The 21260-nt window shown below is 54.4% G+C and overlaps 2 protein-coding genes across 6 annotated transcripts; both read right to left on the bottom strand.

Moving 5' to 3' along the window:
• Positions 1 to 207: 207 nt before the first annotated feature.
• On the bottom strand, positions 208 to 8602 carry LOC138917116 (protein FAM170A-like). Its single transcript, XM_070231812.1, has 4 exons — positions 8240 to 8602; positions 4650 to 6469; positions 3120 to 3197; positions 208 to 1949 (listed from the first exon to the last, which is right to left on the bottom strand). Exons 1-2 carry the CDS (start codon positions 8286 to 8288, stop codon positions 5613 to 5615), a joined length of 906 nt encoding a protein of 301 aa, XP_070087913.1. The 5' UTR covers positions 8289 to 8602; the 3' UTR covers positions 208 to 1949; positions 3120 to 3197; positions 4650 to 5612.
• A 2338-nt stretch (positions 8603 to 10940) lies between these two features.
• LOC138917110 (protein FAM170A-like) lies at positions 10941 to 20914 on the bottom strand. Of its 5 annotated transcripts, none has more exons than XM_070231761.1 (5): positions 20653 to 20914; positions 17063 to 18882; positions 15540 to 15617; positions 13994 to 14369; positions 12626 to 13699 (listed from the first exon to the last, which is right to left on the bottom strand). In XM_070231761.1, the coding sequence occupies exons 1-2, from the start codon at positions 20699 to 20701 to the stop codon at positions 18026 to 18028; spliced, it is 906 nt and encodes a 301-aa protein (XP_070087862.1). In that variant the 5' UTR covers positions 20702 to 20914; the 3' UTR covers positions 12626 to 13699; positions 13994 to 14369; positions 15540 to 15617; positions 17063 to 18025. The 5 variants fall into 5 exon arrangements, with proteins under 5 accessions (XP_070087858.1, XP_070087862.1, XP_070087867.1 ...); XM_070231766.1 differs by having other exon boundaries at positions 12626 to 14369; positions 17063 to 17336; positions 17754 to 18882; positions 20653 to 20884; XM_070231753.1 differs by having other exon boundaries at positions 12626 to 14369.
• Between the last annotated feature and the right edge of the window lie 346 nt (positions 20915 to 21260).

Raw genomic sequence — 21260 nt, 5'->3', positions numbered from 1 at the left:
TTGGCCCATGTGGACATCCTGGAAAATTCCGAGACTCTTTTTCGGCCTGCCTCACCTTCTGCCAGCAGGAACTCTGAGGAGAGCTGGGTCATGAAGGCGTGTAGCAACATACCACATTCCCCAGTACCTGTCCACTGCTGTTCTTGCCAGCACATGAGCCAGGTTTAGGATTTATGGGTCCTTTCCAATGATGCGCTTTCCAAGATCTTGTTTCAGCTCTATTTCTTTCTTCTTTCCCTTCGCACCCCCATTTTATCCCCTGGGGAGAATCCATCAGCTCTCCTCTGTCCCCACCCCGACACGACTCTGAGGCCCAGAATGCCCAGTCTGTAGGAACCCCATGGTGCTGGTCCTGAGGATCTGCGTTTTCTACAAGATCTTCAGATAAGTGTGATGCTGATAAAGCGGGAGACTTTGCATTTACAAGTCCACTTGTGAGAGCCAGCCCCGCCGGTTTCCCACGAGCTCCACTGCCCTGCGTGGTCTACATGGGAGACTTAGCAAGAAGATGGAGCTAAACGGCAAGAATTTCTGCAGCAAAGCCTGCCTGGTCTGGCCTAACACGTTTCAGTTTCCCAAGTTTCATCACTAGCTGTGACCAGACTCTGCTCTGCCCAGGCAAAAGAAGACCTATCCAATGAACTCAACATAGACTCTCCATGGCTGACCTCTGGGTAAGCAATAAACTAAGCAGAGGCAACTTACCAACAAATGCCTGCTTGGAGCGTTACTCGCTTAAACAAGTGGGGGTGGGGGGCGCCGAACCAAACCCCCAAGGACACAAAGGGAGCCTCCTCCTCTGGGCAACCTCCTTGGTCCCAGCTTTCTCATCTCCTACCGCTCAAGAGCCTGCAAACTAAGATCTTTGGAAGAAAGATCCCCAGGAATACTTGCGGGTCACCTAGTGAAGATTTCCCCCACTGCTGGGTGAGGCATAGGTCAGAGAGGTCCTCTTGGGCTGCCTGGGCCTCTGCGCCGGACACTCAACACACAGAGTTGCAGACCCCCTAAAGATTTCCCGCCATGGGCATGACCCTGGTGACTTGGAGCCCCTGAGCCCTGAGAACTCCCAACAGTCAAAGACCACCCCCACCCCGCTTCCTCCTCATCAGGGTCTCGGGATTATTCTGGGCATTGTGTTCTTTTTGGCAGCTTTTCCGTTAAAGGACCCCTAAGGGCACTGTTGGTTTGCGCTTGGCACTCTGAGAATCCGCCACCTCGGAGGTGGGCAAGCAGCGGTGTCAACTATCACCTTAAGACTGGCAGAGGCCACAGGACACTGGGAAGGAGAGAGGTGAAAGGTTAGGAAAGCCTGGTTGTGCAGGCGACCAGGGACAGACTGGCGCTAACTTGAAAAGCTGGCCCGAGGTGAAGCGCATGCCACTTGTGAGTCCTGGGCCCGTTTCCGCTTTCAAAGGAGAACGTCTTTTGCCCCGTGCTTTTCCCACTGGGTTGGACGTGCCTTTTGACTTAAGAGACGAAGGAGCCTCCAAAACCTCTTGGGGTGCCTGATGGGTCAAGGAGGACTTGCCTCAGCCCAGTCTGTTCTTCCTGCAGGTAGAGGACCAATCACCTTAGTGTCCCAGGTCGTCAGCTGGTCTTAGGACTCGGATAATCGGTCTTTGAAGGCATCCCAGCCGAGGAGTACTTCCTGGGTTCACCTTCTCACAGCTGGTTGCTTGACTCCCAGTTTTACGACTCGAGTGAGAAATGGGACCACGAGAGGCGTGAGAAGTACGGAGACATGAGCCCTGACCTCTTGGCATTGGCTCCTGCTTCTTGAGGAGGGAAAAGGTAAAGAAGGCCGCATCTCCTGTGTCCTGTGACATGTGTGCCGTGCATTCTCGCGAAGACGCTCTCAGGTAAGGAGTTGGTGGGAAATGCTTTGCTTTCTCTTAAACTCTGTCCTTGAGGCCTTTGCTGATGGAGGGCATCGAACCGACATTCCACTGGAGGAGGGAGGGAGGGAGGGAGGGAGGGGCAGAGGAAGGGGCAAATTAGTATGTAGGAAATGAGCCCGTTTTGGTAAAACAAGAACAAAGATCTGAGTATACTGGAAAACCTATATACACGTGCATAAAGGAGTAGAAGCGTATGTTTGTATGTGTATGATTGCTTAAGCAAGGATGATGAAGGAGTCTACTTATTAGACTGTTAGAATTATCTGGACACACTTCTGCAACTGTGACAATGAGTGAGAACACGCAGAAGGGACAGTGTTTAAAGAAATAGCATAATGAAATGTATTTCCATTCTATAGTTATGTATCAGTGTATATAAGGTATGCTATAATTCAAAGCCATGAAGAGTAAACATGAGTCAAAATAAGAAGAACCAAAAAGACAGGGTTAGCTGTATCTGCTGACTGACAGGAATCCATCATAGATTGTCCAGTGAAACATGGCGCAGAACAATGTGGGCCAAGTGTGACGTCATTTTTAAAAAAGCGAAGAAACAGACAGACCTCCCCGTGTACCTGGGACTGTATATGTGTGTCTGTCTTAGTCCATTTGGGCTGCTATAACAAAATACCACAGCTGAGGCTGGCTGATAAACAATAGGAGTTGATTTCTCACAGTCCTGGAGGTTGGAAGTCCAAGATCAGGGTACCAGCATGGACAGGCGAGGGCCCTATCGGGCTCACACTCTTGCATCCTCACATGGTGGAAGGGGCTGGGGAACTCTGCGGGGTCTCTTCTATAAGAGCACTAGTCCCAGTCATGGGGGCACCACCCTCAGGACCCAGTCACCTCCCAAACGCCCCATCTCCTAACTCCATCACATTGGGGCTTAGGATCCCGACAGTGAATGCTGAGGGGACAGAAACATTAAGAATCTGGCAGTCTCTGAGCAGAGAGAGATGTAGGGAAGGATACACGTGTCTCTTTTAACACTGGACAACTTGGGAGAGGAGTGCAATTTACATAGGAGAGGATGATTCTGATTATACTTTCGATTTACAATACTTTGCAGTTAGACAGATCATAATCAGAATATAAGACCTCTCTAAGTTAGAACATCACAGATATGCAGTTTTAAATTTTGCATTGTGAAAAGATAGGCATGAGCCCATCTTTAACGTCAGACACAAAGAGTCCGACCACTGAATGAAGACACACCCTCAGCTGTACAGGGGTCAGACCCAGCAGAGCTCTTGCTTGCCATTTGGAGACCATGCCTTCTTCTGGACTCTACACCTAGAAATGACCAAAGTATTCTGTGAGGATTAAAGCATCCACCCTCAAACGTGTGCTGAGTATACATGTATACTGGCGAGGAAGAAGGCTGGACACCATGTGCAATTCATTAAGTGACACGCAGACACTGCGAGATTCTTGTTCTCTGCTATGTGCTCCCGCCTTACTCCTCTAACCGTTCTAATGGAAAACTCACCCAGGTGCATTCGAGGCCATTTTCCAAGACTACCCTTAGACGTAGTTAACGGGGATTTCGCAACTTATAGGAAGGAAAAGATTTTGGACAAAAGATCTCTTGGACAGTGGAAAGTCCCAGCCAGCCTCTGCCTCCCACTGGGATTGCCAGACCATTTCCACTCTCGCATCTCTGAGAATCACAGAGATGCGGGGTGGGTGAGCCGAGGAGTCGAAAGAGAGATTTCTTGGACTCTCAAGGTCTGGCAGTAGTGCTCTTTGATTGAGAGAATAGTATGGAAGAGCACGGGGACAGGACCCAATGGGCAGTCAGAGCTGCTGCTGCCGGCATGGGGACAGGACCCAATGGGCAGTCAGAGCTGCTGCTGCCGGCATGGGGACAGGACCCATGGGCAGTCAGAGCTGCTGCGTGGGGACTGGACCCACGGGCAGGAGGAGCTGCCGCTGCCGCTGCCGCTGCCAACATGGGTTGAGAGTAGGGCTAAACTGAAGGCATAGGTATGTGAGTTTATCTCTTTCCAAGACAAAGGAAAGAATGTGTAAAAGAAGTTGTTAAAATGGCATCAGTGCAGGTGGGGTCTGGTTATTGGCTGGCCCTATAACTTTAGGTCAGAATCAGACCGGATTAAGTCGGGATGTCCTATGCCTCCCGGAGGCTATTGGTGGTGGGGGTGGGGGGAGGAGTCAGCTAGGTGAGGTTACCAGACGAGCACCATAGACAAGACTTAAGTCCTTGCCGTCCCCATTAAGAGTCTCTAGAGATAAGGTCACCCCTCCTTCCTCCTGGGGCAGAGAGGGAGACACCCCCAACACGTGGAGACTTCCTTCACAGATGCAAATGTCTCTCATCAAAGGGCAAGCAAATCCCACTCCTCAGAGGCTCCTTCCCGTCTGCAGTTTTTAAAAGTAACCAGCCTAAAATAATCCTCATCAACAGGATTTCCTTCTTCATCATTAGCACCTGCCTCAAAGCCCTGGCTTCCCTCCACTTCAGACCCTGTCACCCTCAGGAGCCATGTCTGTCCCTCTGAGAAGTACAAACAGGGCAGCCCGTGGATGGATGTGCCAGGCCTGGGAACCCTACCCACGCACCCTGTGCCCTGAGGGTCCCCGTGTCACTCTGCGTCTCAGCTCCCAGGGACATGGACACACCCTGACACCCCCAGCGCTTCCCGGGCCCTTGGACTTGATGCCCTGACCCTAGTTTCTCTGCCCACCATGGAGTCTGGGCATGAACCTGACCCTTCCCATCCTCACCTCGGATCACCCCTGCCTTCATTATAATTCCAGGGTTCACAGGAAATGTCCTCTCTTTTGCTGCTTTATCCTCAGCCAGGTGTTTTCTTGCAGTTCTCTGATCTCAGGATAGGTCCGGTTATACCACAGAACAAAGAAAGAACAGGCAAGTGTCACGGATGTGTCACGACCGGGGGGTAAAGCATGTTTGTTGTAAAGGGGCCAAAAAGTTTCCAAGCTGCTTCCCTTGCACCCTAGGAGACCCTCTGCAGGACTCATCCAGTAACTGGATCTCCTGTTGTGCAGAAAAGGATGGCACCAATGGAGTCTTTCTGCACCAGCTGCCACCTCCACTCCCCCCAAGAGGGAACGGCACATCCCTCCAACCCCGCTTCTCCCAGTGAGGCCAGAGGACTTGGATGGCGAGCTCAGCTTCCTTTAAGAGCCCGCCTCTCCTCTTGCAGGCCCTCCTTCCTGTCTCTCCCTGCACGTGGCTGGGAGCGGAGGCAGGCGGAGGGGCGGGTTGAGGGGCTTTATCCCATTGCTGTCCTACAGACTGTTTCCCCGCGTCCCCGAGTCCTTCTGCTTCCTCCTCCTGCGGACGACTCAGCTACACCCCTTCTCAACCACACTTCCTTTAGAGCTCCCTTGGCTGAGGCGCTCTCCCAGCCCTCCAGAGCCCCCTGAAGTCCCGTTTTCTTTCCCGCCTTACACGGTCGCCATGTTCAGGGTCCCGAATTCCACAGCATCTGGATGGGGCTCTCCTCTCTTCTCCTGGCTGGGCGAGCCTCTGGCCTGACCTGGCGTGCAGAGTCGGCTGTCCCGAGGCCGCTTCATCCACCCCTTCTGGGTGGTGCTCTCCACGCCCTTGGTTGGCGATGCGGACCACGCAGCCTGGAGCGAAGGGTCTCCCGGGGTGGCTAAGCGGTCTGACCCGCGGTCTTCCCCGACAGGCCCCATCCCACCCACAGCCCTGCTCTGCAGTCACAGGGCCTGAGCGCGGCCCTTCAGGCGCGTGCCCCGCGGTCCTTGGGGCCGCGCCCCGCGGCCCTGCCTCTGCCAGGCCTCCTGCCTCTGCAGCCACGCCAGCTCGCTCCGCAGCCGCCTCAGCTCCTGGCTCTGTGCTTGCAGTCTCGCCTGCAGGCGCAGGCAGGCTTCCTCCTTGGCTCGCACCTCCCTGCTCTTGGCCGCCAGCAGGCGCCTCTGGGCCAGCAGGTGGCAGCGTCGGGGCCGGCGCGGCGCAGACGCGGGCCGCCGGCGCTCCAGCAGCTCCTCATAGAAGACGCGGCAGCTGAAGCCCTCCTTGACGCCGCGCTCGGCGTGCGCCACCACGGCGGCCGGGCACGGGAACACGCGGCAGCAGGCCACGCAGCGGAAGCCGTGCTCGCCGGTCACCAGCCACTCCGGGGTGACCGCGCGGGGCGGCGCCTCCTGCTCCTGGACGGCCGGCGCAGGGGTGTGCGCCTCGGCTTCCTGGACACAGGGCTCCGTGTCGCTGAGCAGGGACTCCGTGTCAGCCGGGCTCGGGGGAGAGCCGATGGTGCTCTCCTGGGAGAGCTCGGCCTCGAAGACGCGGGGCCTCTCGTCCACGGGTGCAAACCCGCTTTCGGTTTGCCACGCGACGGCCACCCCCTTCACGGTGCGCACTTGGGTGTAATAGGCGCACCGCACCCATTGCTTCTCTTTGGGCGACCCGTAGCTGGAGGAGTGGGAGGTCCGCTCCGCTGAAGCAGAGGAGACACACGTCTCTGGGAGTCGGAGGGTCTTCCTGGGCCTGGAGCTCCGGCTTCTGTTTTCCGATGGTGTAGGCTGTGTGGCCCTGTCCTCTTGGGTTGAGGCCTCTGAGAACAGAGTGGGAGTTCCATGAGCTCTGGGGCCTGGGGCCTGGGGCCTGGTCTCTGAGCCCAGGCTGTTGTGTCGGGGGTCCCTGGGGGCCTCTCCGTCGCTACCCTCCTCCACCTCTGGGAAACCTCGTCACATCTTCGTCTTGCCCCGGCGGGCCCGGGTCCCGAGCCTTCCAGTGCTGGTTGCACTGCTGGGGGTGACACAAGTCCCCTCGAGCACATTGGTACCAATGACAGTGGTACCCTGTGTCAAAGGTCTGTCGTGGGAGACAATACAATACCCTTTGCGATCTTCTGCTTGTAATTGTAGGACCTTCAGGCTAATTTTTCTTTTTTTTTTTTTCCTAACATTTGTTGAATGCCAACTATGCTACCCCTCTGGGAGATGTTTTCTATGAAGTTGATTTGCTAGGATAGTTAGTTAGAGGGTTAGCGTGCCAACGGGAGAAATGCTCATCTCTTTTCAACCCGGTATTAGGGGGGCACTGATAGAAGGAATTCCACTGACAGACATACTAATTTGCAGACTTTGTTAAGGCTCTTGCAAGTTTCCTTCTTTCTCAAACCTTCCTTAACCGAGCAACACTAGACCTTTAAAAAGGCTTGCTCGGAGCTGACTCCTGAGCACTTCCTCGTGAGATGAGCTCCTTCAGTGTGAAGGCAGAAAACAGATGTCCGTGTCTGAGCGCCCTGATCCCCCAACCTCCGTGGTGAGTACGTGAAAACCTCACCGAGGGCATCTGCGGGCTTGCCGCGTCAGCCTCAGGGTCTGTGCATGCTTCTGAGGACGGGGCTGGTTTGGAGAGTTCAGGATGCAGAAAGGAAGTGATGGAAGCAAGCTTTGGGGGTGTGTGGGGGAGGGAGCGAAGGGTTCAGGTAGGACCGAGATGGAGAAGACCTCAGGGGGCAGTGGACAGAATCTGCAGACAGAAGACCAGGAGGGAAGAGGAAACCAGCTGGGCCTGTGGCGAGCAGCACATGGGAGTTGTCAGGAAGTTGGGGAGGAGGCAAGGGGAAAAGGAACTGACTGGGGAAAGGGTCCCGAACTAGGATCTGTAGGATTTCTGGCAGAAACACAGGTTAAGGAGAGATTTAGAATGCGATTCTGAAGTGAAGCTTTGCTGTGCCACATCGTAGAGCCCTAGGGAGAGGTGGACGGGAGACAGAGGAGGAGAAGGCAAGGCCTTGGACTGAGGGTAGTGCTGTCTGCCCAGGCCCCCTTCTGCCCCAGCCCTGGCTCAGAATGAGGGAGACCTCTGGGGTCGTCGTGGGGTACCGGGCCAACCACCCAGCAGCCTTCCATAACTTCTGGATTACTGTTTTTGCTGCCTCGCCTGATGTATTAATTCCCTCTCAGTAGAAAATGCGAGGACAGTGAAGGGGACAAGTCCCCTCGCCCCTTCTCCCCAGTCCCACGCCGTCTGCCCCAGGGGCTCCCTTGCTTCCTGCCTTCGCGTGGCCATCAAGCCCTTCCTAGGGCTCAGGCCTGAACAGTTAAGTTTCTAGTCTGAGCCAATTGAGGAAAGACCCTCAGACTCACAGTAGGGGGTCCTTCGGTTCACTCACTCACTCCTTCACTTAGTCATTCATGTTACGCATGTGTTCGTTGTCTACTAAATGACACAGTACGTTCACAGTGAAAGCCTCAGTGAGCCTCAGGCCTCTGGCCAAATCCTTCATCTTCGCTCTCCTGGCCATCTGTCCGGGGAAATCAGACCCCTGGCTTCCCAGCTCCCATCCATCAGACTGTTTTCCTCCTCTCCTTACCTGGGGTCTCAGAGATAGGCCTCTTCCTCCCGGATTGCCGCCGATTCATCCTGTCGGGGCAGAGGTGAACTCCCAGGATGGTCTCCGGAGGGATCTCTCTCCCTCTTCCCAATCTCAGCCTCTCTTGGGTCGTAGACTCTGAGTGAGTCCTCAATGTCTGTGAGTCGGCAGCTACAGGCGCTGCCCCACAGGGAGATCCCGGATCCACAACCTCTCTGTGAGCAGTTGGGATCTGAGTGAGCTCCGAGTCTTCCAGTAAATCCTGTGTGATGTCACCGCTGACATAGCTCAGTTCCGAGGGCCCAGTTTGAACGTCAACATGGCAACAAGAAATCACGGCAACAGTTGAAGTAGGGGTGAGGAGGGCAGCTGAGGGAAGGTGATATAATAATTACGTAATAAAGTGATTTGGAACTTTTCCCTGCCCTCAAGGGGCCTCCCATCCATCTGGAGAGAGGGTGAGAGGGCAGAAAAGGAGAACAGACTGGGATGGGTGATATCTTTCCCCGAGGCCTCTCCTGTGCCTCTGTTTGGAAGTCACCTCTCCAGCCCTGGTCACTCAGTGTCCCCTCTGAACCCCTCTCAGACCTCCTTTGCCTCTGAGCCTTCTCAAAGGCTGTTCCCCCTGACTAGGAGACCGTCCCTCCCCTCCCTCCTGGGTCCGCCCCTCCCACGGGGAGGCACAGTGGTGTGGTGCATGGAGCACCACTGGGTTTGATCCCTGCTCCGCCACCTGCTGGATCTTGGGCCAGTCAGTGGACCTCTCTCTGCTTCACTTTCCTTTTTTATTTTTTTTTAAAGATTTTGTTTTTCCTTTTTCTCCCCAAAGTCCCCCGGTACATAGTTGTATATTTTTAGTTGTGGGTCCTCCTAGTTGCGGCACGTGGGACGCCGCCTCAGCCTGGCCTGACGAGCGGTGCCGTGTCGGCGCCCAGGATCCCAACCGGCAAAGCCCTGGGCCGCCGAGGCGGAGTGGGTGAACTTAACCGCTTGGCCACGGGGCCAGCCCCTCTGCCTCGCTTTCTGATCTGTAAAATGGAAAGGACTCTCTCCACCTGATAGCATCATTTGGAGGCTGAAGAGGTCAATCCGTGGAAAGCATTTAAAACAGTGACTGTTACAGGAGAAGACTATGCTAATGGTCACGGTTACCGTTGTACTGCAGGTCACAGCTTGCTGAGGGTGCGCAGATTAGCTGATGTCCTCGCCCTGAGCATGCAGAGCTCCCGAAAGCCCCCGTCCTTACGCTCCTCCAGGTCCACGGGAGAGGCTCATTTGAAAATCTGTCTCCTTGAATTGGACCGTAAGCAACGTGGAGGCAAACACCGGCTTGCTCTCAGGTCTGTAATCCCAGAAAGTAGGAGAGCGCCTGACACGTAGTAGGCACTCGACACGCATTTGTTGAATGAATGAATGAATGAATGAATGAATGAGTGGTGACTCCCACAAGGACTCCTCCATCCTAGGCATCCCCTGCAGAGCTGGACTGTTTGTCCTGGCAGCTGGAGGCACCATCGCTCCCAAGTGAGCATTTTGCCCCCGTTCTTGACCTTCCCAGTCCCAAGCCCTGGAAAGTGTTAGCGGGAAGCTCCTTAGCCCTCTGCGTGTTTCCCCTTGGGACCAGTGAGAAAGAGATAGGATTGTGGCCTCCGGAAAAGCGTGGACTCAGGACCTCCACCTGTCTGGGAGATTTAGGAGGGCTCTTGGGGAAAGCCCGCCGTCCTCTCTTGGCTTGGATTTTGCTTCTGTTCTGGAGGCATTTAGAAGAGGAACCAGTAAATCGTGGAACCCTTTGAGGAAGGATTTGAGACAATGGATGTGGTGAGCAGAGTGTGTGGCCTGACTACTCAGAGGGACTTGAAAACCCTCTGATGGCGAGAGAGGAGGCTTGTTTTGTGCGATTCCAGAAGGCAGGACAGGGACGAGTCGGCGGGAACACAAGAGAAAAGAAAGATGTGTGCTTGTTCAGAAATGAATTAATAAAGGAAACCAACTAAAATTGGAGTCAGGAAGGCCTGGGAGTTACGGGAGCTGTTCTAAGTGAAAGTTAATTCAAGGAGAGTGAGAGTTCAGGGTGCGGACGACTCCTCATTGTAACGTTTTCCATTGGCTGGGCTTGTTGTCCCCAAAGAGGAAATTCTTTCTTCCTCCTGCTGGCATAGTAAAGTAGTAGCCAACTTCTCGTTGGAGATGCAAGGTGCTGGTCTCTCCCTAATTGGGGTAATTGACGGTGGGTGGTAGGACTGGAGAGCTCCCTGTAAGGCCTTCCTGACTCCAGTTTTAGTTGGTTTCCTTTATTGATTAATTTCCACACATTCAACCAGCTTTTACTTCTTCAATAGCTTAGTCTTTTTCGTAAGTTCCTTGCTGTTCCTATTGAAGTGTTTTCTTAATATTTTATAATTTTGACTCTATTTGGCACAGTGAACTAACGGGGGCAAGATAATGGTCTATGCCTCCCACCCCCGTTTCCATTTTCGGGATGCTTTATTTCTAGCTTGGAGAGAAGCCATTGATTTTGGTATATTTGTCTTATATGTAGCCACCTCGTCAAAATTTTTGTTGTCGTTTTCGAGGCATGCGATTGCATAATTATTAGAATTTTTAAAAATCTTGATATTTATACCTGCTTATTAAATTGTCTGGCTTATTCATTCAAGACTATGTTGAGATAGAAGTAATAACAGGTAACTTCATCTAGTTCCGAATTGTGTTAAAATGTATTGAATATTTTGCAATTGACCCCACACCAGCCAAGTTTGGAGATAATTTGTTACGCACCAGTAGATAACTAATAGATCAACTTTGCTGACTACTATGGTATGTGGCCTCATAGGACAAGTTGGGGAATGCCTTCTCTCTTTCTATTCTTTGTATAATATTAAAATGATATGGTGCCTGCACGTTTGGTGGAACCTGCCAGAGAATTGGCCTGTTATTTTCTGTGTAGAAGATTTTAAGCTGCTGTTCCTTTTTTCAGAGTGATTAACGGACCATTCTGGTAATGATTAGAAAGCTTGCCCCTGCTTGCTCTAGACTGCTAAATCCCTTCTTAAATATGGTGGATGTTCACTGTTTTCAGGCCATCCAGATCAATTAATCAATCCCAGATTGGCAATCACCTCTGCTTACTTATTCCCTTATCTCACATTATTTGCTTCAAAGAAATGCACGGTAGCATATGCAGGTAGTTTTGTGTCCACAGCCTCGTTGAGTGCAGAATGTAGAGAAGGTCTATTATTCCAGGGTTCTTTCTATTTTTTTAAATTATTTTTCCCTTATGCCCCTTAGGCTCCCGTCCCCCCGCCCGCACTCTCCCCCCCATCCCCCTCCCCCACCCCCCATCTACTAGCTTCAACTTCTGCTATTCCCATCAGGTCTCTAAACTTGCTGGATTTCTTCAGTGCACGGTGTGGAACGGGTGACCTGTTGCATCTGCGCATCAGAAGAGAACGCACTACTGGAATGAACAGGCGGGGAGGGCGGCAGTTGGACCGGTTGGGGCGCAGGCGCCACGCGGGAAGGGAGCCCGAGGGCGGCGCGGCGTCCCGGGCCTACCCTGCCGCAAGCCCTGCGGCAGGCTGGACGAGATCCTGGCCTCGCGCTCCGCTGGAGACCGCCCGGCTCCTCCCCACCGCTCGGCCACGCCCAGGATCGCCCAGCCGCCTGGCCCGCGAGCCCGGCCGCTCCTGCGGGGACCAACAGGATGCAGGCAAAGCCGGCAGCCTTGGAGGCCTAGGCCTAGGCCCAGGACCAGGCCTCCAGGAGCTCTGGGCTGCAGCGACTTGGGCAGTGCTTGTGCTGAGAGCGACGAGGCGGACAGTGGAGTGTCCTCAGCTATCGTGTGTGCGGAGGATGACCCAGGAAGGGTGGAGAACAGGCGCACAACTGCCTGGATCCACCCATGCAAGAGCCCTGGGCTTGTACATCCAGAAGAGAAGGCAGAGCCGACGAGGCCACGCTCGCTGTGCACATGCTCTCTCCGGGCTGGAGGTAGTGCCTGCACTGCCTGCACTGCCTGCACTGCCCTTGAAGGGTCCTCCTGGGCACTCACACCCAGTTGGGAGGGCCCGCGACCACACCCTGCTCATCTTGAGACTCCCAGAGCTTCTGCTCACACAGGACGAGGGGTTCGGAGGGCTGGGCCTGGCCACCTCCCTTGCCGCAGTTGTTGCTGTGCGTTGGCCCATGTGGACATCCTGGAAAATTCCGAGACTCTTTTTCGGCCTGCCTCACCTTCTGCCAGCAGGAACTCTGAGGAGAGCTGGGTCATGAAGGCGTGTAGCAACATACCACATTCCCCAGTACCTGTCCACTGCTGTTCTTGCCAGCACATGAGCCAGGTTTAGGATTTATGGGTCCTTTCCAATGATGCGCTTTCCAAGATCTTGTTTCAGCTCTATTTCTTTCTTCTTTCCCTTCGCACCCCCATTTTATCCCCTGGGGAGAATCCATCAGCTCTCCTCTGTCCCCACCCCGACACGACTCTGAGGCCCAGAATGCCCAGTCTGTAGGAACCCCATGGTGCTGGTCCTGAGGATCTGCGTTTCCTACAAGATCTTCAGATAAGTGTGATGCTGATAAAGCGGGAGACTTTGCATTTACAAGTCCACTTGTGAGAGCCAGCCCCGCCGGTTTCCCACGAGCTCCACTGCCCTGCGTGGTCTACATGGGAGACTTAGCAAGAAGATGGAGCTAAACGGCAAGAATTTCTGCAGCAAAGCCTGCCTGGTCTGGCCTAACACGTTTCAGTTTCCCAAGTTTCATCACTAGCTGTGACCAGACTCTGCTCTGCCCAGGCAAAAGAAGACCTATCCAATGAACTCAACATAGACTCTCCATGGCTGACCTCTGGGTAAGCAATAAACTAAGCAGAGGCAACTTACCAACAAATGCCTGCTTGGAGCGTTACTCGCTTAAACAAGTGGGGGTGGGGGGCGCCGAACCAAACCCCCAAGGACACAAAGGGAGCCTCCTCCTCTGGGCAACCTCCTTGGTCCCAGCTTTCTCATCTCCTACCGCTCAAGAGCCTGCAAACTAAGATCTTTGGAAGAAAGATCCCCAGGAATACTTGCGGGTCACCTAGTGAAGATTTCCCCCACTGCTGGGTGAGGCATAGGTCAGAGAGGTCCTCTTGGGCTGCCTGGGCCTCTGCGCCGGACACTCAACACACAGAGTTGCAGACCCCCTAAAGATTTCCCGCCATGGGCATGACCCTGGTGACTTGGAGCCCCTGAGCCCTGAGAACTCCCAACAGTCAAAGACCACCCCCACCCCGCTTCCTCCTCATCAGGGTCTCGGGATTATTCTGGGCATTGTGTTCTTTTTGGCAGCTTTTCCGTTAAAGGACCCCTAAGGGCACTGTTGGTTTGCGCTTGGCACTCTGAGAATCCGCCACCTCGGAGGTGGGCAAGCAGCGGTGTCAACTATCACCTTAAGACTGGCAGAGGCCACAGGACACTGGGAAGGAGAGAGGTGAAAGGTTAGGAAAGCCTGGTTGTGCAGGCGACCAGGGACAGACTGGCGCTAACTTGAAAAGCTGGCCCGAGGTGAAGCGCATGCCACTTGTGAGTCCTGGGCCCGTTTCCGCTTTCAAAGGAGAACGTCTTTTGCCCCGTGCTTTTCCCACTGGGTTGGACGTGCCTTTTGACTTAAGAGACGAAGGAGCCTCCAAAACCTCTTGGGGTGCCTGATGGGTCAAGGAGGACTTGCCTCAGCCCAGTCTGTTCTTCCTGCAGGTAGAGGACCAATCACCTTAGTGTCCCAGGTCGTCAGCTGGTCTTAGGACTCGGATAATCGGTCTTTGAAGGCATCCCAGCCGAGGAGTACTTCCTGGGTTCACCTTCTCACAGCTGGTTGCTTGACTCCCAGTTTTACGACTCGAGTGAGAAATGGGACCACGAGAGGCGTGAGAAGTACGGAGACATGAGCCCTGACCTCTTGGCATTGGCTCCTGCTTCTTGAGGAGGGAAAAGGTAAAGAAGGCCGCATCTCCTGTGTCCTGTGACATGTGTGCCGTGCATTCTCGCGAAGACGCTCTCAGGTAAGGAGTTGGTGGGAAATGCTTTGCTTTCTCTTAAACTCTGTCCTTGAGGCCTTTGCTGATGGAGGGCATCGAACCGACATTCCACTGGAGGAGGGAGGGAGGGAGGGAGGGAGGGGCAGAGGAAGGGGCAAATTAGTATGTAGGAAATGAGCCCGTTTTGGTAAAACAAGAACAAAGATCTGAGTATACTGGAAAACCTATATACACGTGCATAAAGGAGTAGAAGCGTATGTTTGTATGTGTATGATTGCTTAAGCAAGGATGATGAAGGAGTCTACTTATTAGACTGTTAGAATTATCTGGACACACTTCTGCAACTGTGACAATGAGTGAGAACACGCAGAAGGGACAGTGTTTAAAGAAATAGCATAATGAAATGTATTTCCATTCTATAGTTATGTATCAGTGTATATAAGGTATGCTATAATTCAAAGCCATGAAGAGTAAACATGAGTCAAAATAAGAAGAACCAAAAAGACAGGGTTAGCTGTATCTGCTGACTGACAGGAATCCATCATAGATTGTCCAGTGAAACATGGCGCAGAACAATGTGGGCCAAGTGTGACGTCATTTTTAAAAAAGCGAAGAAACAGACAGACCTCCCCGTGTACCTGGGACTGTATATGTGTGTCTGTCTTAGTCCATTTGGGCTGCTATAACAAAATACCACAGCTGAGGCTGGCTGATAAACAATAGGAGTTGATTTCTCACAGTCCTGGAGGTTGGAAGTCCAAGATCAGGGTACCAGCATGGACAGGCGAGGGCCCTATCGGGCTCACACTCTTGCATCCTCACATGGTGGAAGGGGCTGGGGAACTCTGCGGGGTCTCTTCTATAAGAGCACTAGTCCCAGTCATGGGGGCACCACCCTCAGGACCCAGTCACCTCCCAAACGCCCCATCTCCTAACTCCATCACATTGGGGCTTAGGATCCCGACAGTGAATGCTGAGGGGACAGAAACATTAAGAATCTGGCAGTCTCTGAGCAGAGAGAGATGTAGGGAAGGATACACGTGTCTCTTTTAACACTGGACAACTTGGGAGAGGAGTGCAATTTACATAGGAGAGGATGATTCTGATTATACTTTCGATTTACAATACTTTGCAGTTAGACAGATCATAATCAGAATATAAGACCTCTCTAAGTTAGAACATCACAGATATGCAGTTTTAAATTTTGCATTGTGAAAAGATAGGCATGAGCCCATCTTTAACGTCAGACACAAAGAGTCCGACCACTGAATGAAGACACACCCTCAGCTGTACAGGGGTCAGACCCAGCAGAGCTCTTGCTTGCCATTTGGAGACCATGCCTTCTTCTGGACTCTACACCTAGAAATGACCAAAGTATTCTGTGAGGATTAAAGCATCCACCCTCAAACGTGTGCTGAGTATACATGTATACTGGCGAGGAAGAAGGCTGGACACCATGTGCAATTCATTAAGTGACACGCAGACACTGCGAGATTCTTGTTCTCTGCTATGTGCTCCCGCCTTACTCCTCTAACCGTTCTAATGGAAAACTCACCCAGGTGCATTCGAGGCCATTTTCCAAGACTACCCTTAGACGTAGTTAACGGGGATTTCGCAACTTATAGGAAGGAAAAGATTTTGGACAAAAGATCTCTTGGACAGTGGAAAGTCCCAGCCAGCCTCTGCCTCCCACTGGGATTGCCAGACCATTTCCACTCTCGCATCTCTGAGAATCACAGAGATGCGGGGTGGGTGAGCCGAGGAGTCGAAAGAGAGATTTCTTGGACTCTCAAGGTCTGGCAGTAGTGCTCCTTGATTGAGAGAATAGTATGGAAGAGCACGGGGTCAGGGCCCATGGGCAGTCAGAGCTGCTGCTGCCGGCATGGGGACAGGACCCAATGGGCAGTCAGAGCTGCTGCTGCCGGCATGGGGACAGGACCCATGGGCAGTCAGAGCTGCTGCGTGGGGACTGGACCCACGGGCAGGAGGAGCTGCCGCTGCCGCTGCCAACATGGGTTGAGAGTAGGGCTAAACTGAAGGCATAGGTGTGTGAGTTTATCTCTTTCCAAGACAAAGGAAAGAATGTGTAAAAGAAGTTGTTAAAATGGCATCAGTGCAGGTGGGGTCTGGTTATTGGCTGGCCCTATAACTTTAGGTCAGAATCAGACCGGATTAAGTCGGGATGTCCTATGCCTCCCGGAGGCTATTGGTGGTGGGGGTGGGGGGAGGAGTCAGCTAGGTGAGGTTACCAGACGAGCACCATAGACAAGACTTAAGTCCTTGCCGTCCCCATTAAGAGTCTCTAGAGATAAGGTCACCCCTCCTTCCTCCTGGGGCAGAGAGGGAGACACCCCCAACACGTGGAGACTTCCTTCACAGATGCAAATGTCTCTCATCAAAGGGCAAGCAAATCCCACTCCTCAGAGGCTCCTTCCCGTCTGCAGTTTTTAAAAGTAACCAGCCTAAAATAATCCTCATCAACAGGATTTCCTTCTTCATCATTAGCACCTGCCTCAAAGCCCTGGCTTCCCTCCACTTCAGACCCTGTCACCCTCAGGAGCCATGTCTGTCCCTCTGAGAAGTACAAACAGGGCAGCCCGTGGATGGATGTGCCAGGCCTGGGAACCCTACCCACGCACCCTGTGCCCTGAGGGTCCCCGTGTCACTCTGCGTCTCAGCTCCCAGGGACATGGACACACCCTGACACCCCCAGCGCTTCCCGGGCCCTTGGACTTGATGCCCTGACCCTAGTTTCTCTGCCCACCATGGAGTCTGGGCATGAACCTGACCCTTCCCATCCTCACCTCGGATCACCCCTGCCTTCATTATAATTCCAGGGTTCACAGGAAATGTCCTCTCTTTTGCTGCTTTATCCTCAGCCAGGTGTTTTCTTGCAGTTCTCTGATCTCAGGATAGGTCCGGTTATACCACAGAACAAAGAAAGAACAGGCAAGTGTCACGGATGTGTCACGACCGGGGGGTAAAGCATGTTTGTTGTAAAGGGGCCAAAAAGTTTCCAAGCTGCTTCCCTTGCACCCTAGGAGACCCTCTGCAGGACTCATCCAGTAACTGGATCTCCTGTTGTGCAGAAAAGGATGGCACCAATGGAGTCTTTCTGCACCAGCTGCCACCTCCACTCCCCCCAAGAGGGAACGGCACATCCCTCCAACCCCGCTTCTCCCAGTGAGGCCAGAGGACTTGGATGGCGAGCTCAGCTTCCTTTAAGAGCCCGCCTCTCCTCTTGCAGGCCCTCCTTCCTGTCTCTCCCTGCACGTGGCTGGGAGCGGAGGCAGGCGGAGGGGCGGGTTGAGGGGCTTTATCCCATTGCTGTCCTACAGACTGTTTCCCCGCGTCCCCGAGTCCTTCTGCTTCCTCCTCCTGCGGACGACTCAGCTACACCCCTTCTCAACCACACTTCCTTTAGAGCTCCCTTGGCTGAGGCGCTCTCCCAGCCCTCCAGAGCCCCCTGAAGTCCCGTTTTCTTTCCCGCCTTACACGGTCGCCATGTTCAGGGTCCCGAATTCCACAGCATCTGGATGGGGCTCTCCTCTCTTCTCCTGGCTGGGCGAGCCTCTGGCCTGACCTGGCGTGCAGAGTCGGCTGTCCCGAGGCCGCTTCATCCACCCCTTCTGGGTGGTGCTCTCCACGCCCTTGGTTGGCGATGCGGACCACGCAGCCTGGAGCGAAGGGTCTCCCGGGGTGGCTAAGCGGTCTGACCCGCGGTCTTCCCCGACAGGCCCCATCCCACCCACAGCCCTGCTCTGCAGTCACAGGGCCTGAGCGCGGCCCTTCAGGCGCGTGCCCCGCGGTCCTTGGGGCCGCGCCCCGCGGCCCTGCCTCTGCCAGGCCTCCTGCCTCTGCAGCCACGCCAGCTCGCTCCGCAGCCGCCTCAGCTCCTGGCTCTGTGCTTGCAGTCTCGCCTGCAGGCGCAGGCAGGCTTCCTCCTTGGCTCGCACCTCCCTGCTCTTGGCCGCCAGCAGGCGCCTCTGGGCCAGCAGGTGGCAGCGTCGGGGCCGGCGCGGCGCAGACGCGGGCCGCCGGCGCTCCAGCAGCTCCTCATAGAAGACGCGGCAGCTGAAGCCCTCCTTGACGCCGCGCTCGGCGTGCGCCACCACGGCGGCCGGGCACGGGAACACGCGGCAGCAGGCCACGCAGCGGAAGCCGTGCTCGCCGGTCACCAGCCACTCCGGGGTGACCGCGCGGGGCGGCGCCTCCTGCTCCTGGACGGCCGGCGCAGGGGTGTGCGCCTCGGCTTCCTGGACACAGGGCTCCGTGTCGCTGAGCAGGGACTCCGTGTCAGCCGGGCTCGGGGGAGAGCCGATGGTGCTCTCCTGGGAGAGCTCGGCCTCGAAGACGCGGGGCCTCTCGTCCACGGGTGCAAACCCGCTTTCGGTTTGCCACGCGACGGCCACCCCCTTCACGGTGCGCACTTGGGTGTAATAGGCGCACCGCACCCATTGCTTCTCTTTGGGCGACCCGTAGCTGGAGGAGTGGGAGGTCCGCTCCGCTGAAGCAGAGGAGACACACGTCTCTGGGAGTCGGAGGGTCTTCCTGGGCCTGGAGCTCCGGCTTCTGTTTTCCGATGGTGTAGGCTGTGTGGCCCTGTCCTCTTGGGTTGAGGCCTCTGAGAACAGAGTGGGAGTTCCATGAGCTCTGGGGCCTGGGGCCTGGGGCCTGGTCTCTGAGCCCAGGCTGTTGTGTCGGGGGTCCCTGGGGGCCTCTCCGTCGCTACCCTCCTCCACCTCTGGGAAACCTCGTCACATCTTCGTCTTGCCCCGGCGGGCCCGGGTCCCGAGCCTTCCAGTGCTGGTTGCACTGCTGGGGGTGACACAAGTCCCCTCGAGCACATTGGTACCAATGACAGTGGTACCCTGTGTCAAAGGTCTGTCGTGGGAGACAATACAATACCCTTTGCGATCTTCTGCTTGTAATTGTAGGACCTTCAGGCTAATTTTTCTTTTTTTTTTTTTCCTAACATTTGTTGAATGCCAACTATGCTACCCCTCTGGGAGATGTTTTCTATGAAGTTGATTTGCTAGGATAGTTAGTTAGAGGGTTAGCGTGCCAACGGGAGAAATGCTCATCTCTTTTCAACCCGGTATTAGGGGGGCACTGATAGAAGGAATTCCACTGACAGACATACTAATTTGCAGACTTTGTTAAGGCTCTTGCAAGTTTCCTTCTTTCTCAAACCTTCCTTAACCGAGCAACACTAGACCTTTAAAAAGGCTTGCTCGGAGCTGACTCCTGAGCACTTCCTCGTGAGATGAGCTCCTTCAGTGTGAAGGCAGAAAACAGATGTCCGTGTCTGAGCGCCCTGATCCCCCAACCTCCGTGGTGAGTACGTGAAAACCTCACCGAGGGCATCTGCGGGCTTGCCGCGTCAGCCTCAGGGTCTGTGCATGCTTCTGAGGACGGGGCTGGTTTGGAGAGTTCAGGATGCAGAAAGGAAGTGATGGAAGCAAGCTTTGGGGGTGTGTGGGGGAGGGAGCGAAGGGTTCAGGTAGGACCGAGATGGAGAAGACCTCAGGGGGCAGTGGACAGAATCTGCAGACAGAAGACCAGGAGGGAAGAGGAAACCAGCTGGGCCTGTGGCGAGCAGCACATGGGAGTTGTCAGGAAGTTGGGGAGGAGGCAAGGGGAAAAGGAACTGACTGGGGAAAGGGTCCCGAACTAGGATCTGTAGGATTTCTGGCAGAAACACAGGTTAAGGAGAGATTTAGAATGCGATTCTGAAGTGAAGCTTTGCTGTGCCACATCGTAGAGCCCTAGGGAGAGGTGGACGGGAGACAGAGGAGGAGAAGGCAAGGCCTTGGACTGAGGGTAGTGCTGTCTGCCCAGGCCCCCTTCTGCCCCAGCCCTGGCTCAGAATGAGGGAGACCTCTGGGGTCGTCGTGGGGTACCGGGCCAACCACCCAGCAGCCTTCCATAACTTCTGGATTACTGTTTTTGCTGCCTCGCCTGATGTATTAATTCCCTCTCAGTAGAAAATGCGAGGACAGTGAAGGGGACAAGTCCCCTCGCCCCTTCTCCCCAGTCCCACGCCGTCTGCCCCAGGGGCTCCCTTGCTTCCTGCCTTCGCGTGGCCATCAAGCCCTTCCTAGGGCTCAGGCCTGAACAGTTAAGTTTCTAGTCTGAGCCAATTGAGGAAAGACCCTCAGACTCACAGTAGGGGGTCCTTCGGTTCACTCACTCACTCCTTCACTTAGTCATTCATGTTACGCATGTGTTCGTTGTCTACTAAATGACACAGTACGTTCACAGTGAAAGCCTCAGTGAGCCTCAGGCCTCTGGCCAAATCCTTCATCTTCGCTCTCCTGGCCATCTGTCCGGGGAAATCAGACCCCTGGCTTCCCAGCTCCCATCCATCAGACTGTTTTCCTCCTCTCCTTACCTGGGGTCTCAGAGATAGGCCTCTTCCTCCCGGATTGCCGCCGATTCATCCTGTCGGGGCAGAGGTGAACTCCCAGGATGGTCTCCGGAGGGATCTCTCTCCCTCTTCCCAATCTCAGCCTCTCTTGGGTCGTAGACTCTGAGTGAGTCCTCAATGTCTGTGAGTCGGCAGCTACAGGCGCTGCCCCACAGGGAGATCCCGGATCCACAACCTCTCTGTGAGCAGTTGGGATCTGAGTGAGCTCCGAGTCTTCCAGTAAATCCTGTGTGATGTCACCGCTGACATAGCTCAGTTCCGAGGGCCCAGTTTGAACGTCAACATGGCAACAAGAAATCACGGCAACAGTTGAAGTAGGGGTGAGGAGGGCAGCTGAGGGAAGGTGATATAATAATTACGTAATAAAGTGATTTGGAACTTTTCCCTGCCCTCAAGGGGCCTCCCATCCATCTGGAGAGAGGGTGAGAGGGCAGAAAAGGAGAACAGACTGGGATGGGTGATATCTTTCCCCGAGGCCTCTCCTGTGCCTCTGTTTGGAAGTCACCTCTCCAGCCCTGGTCACTCAGTGTCCCCTCTGAACCCCTCTCAGACCTCCTTTGCCTCTGAGCCTT

This window comes from Equus caballus, chromosome 1, assembly GCF_041296265.1.
Source record: "Equus caballus isolate H_3958 breed thoroughbred chromosome 1, TB-T2T, whole genome shotgun sequence".
Classification (NCBI taxonomy): Eukaryota; Metazoa; Chordata; class Mammalia; order Perissodactyla; family Equidae; genus Equus; species Equus caballus.
The sequence above is the reverse complement of the archived record's forward strand: the minus strand, read 5'-3'. Positions and strand labels throughout refer to the sequence as shown.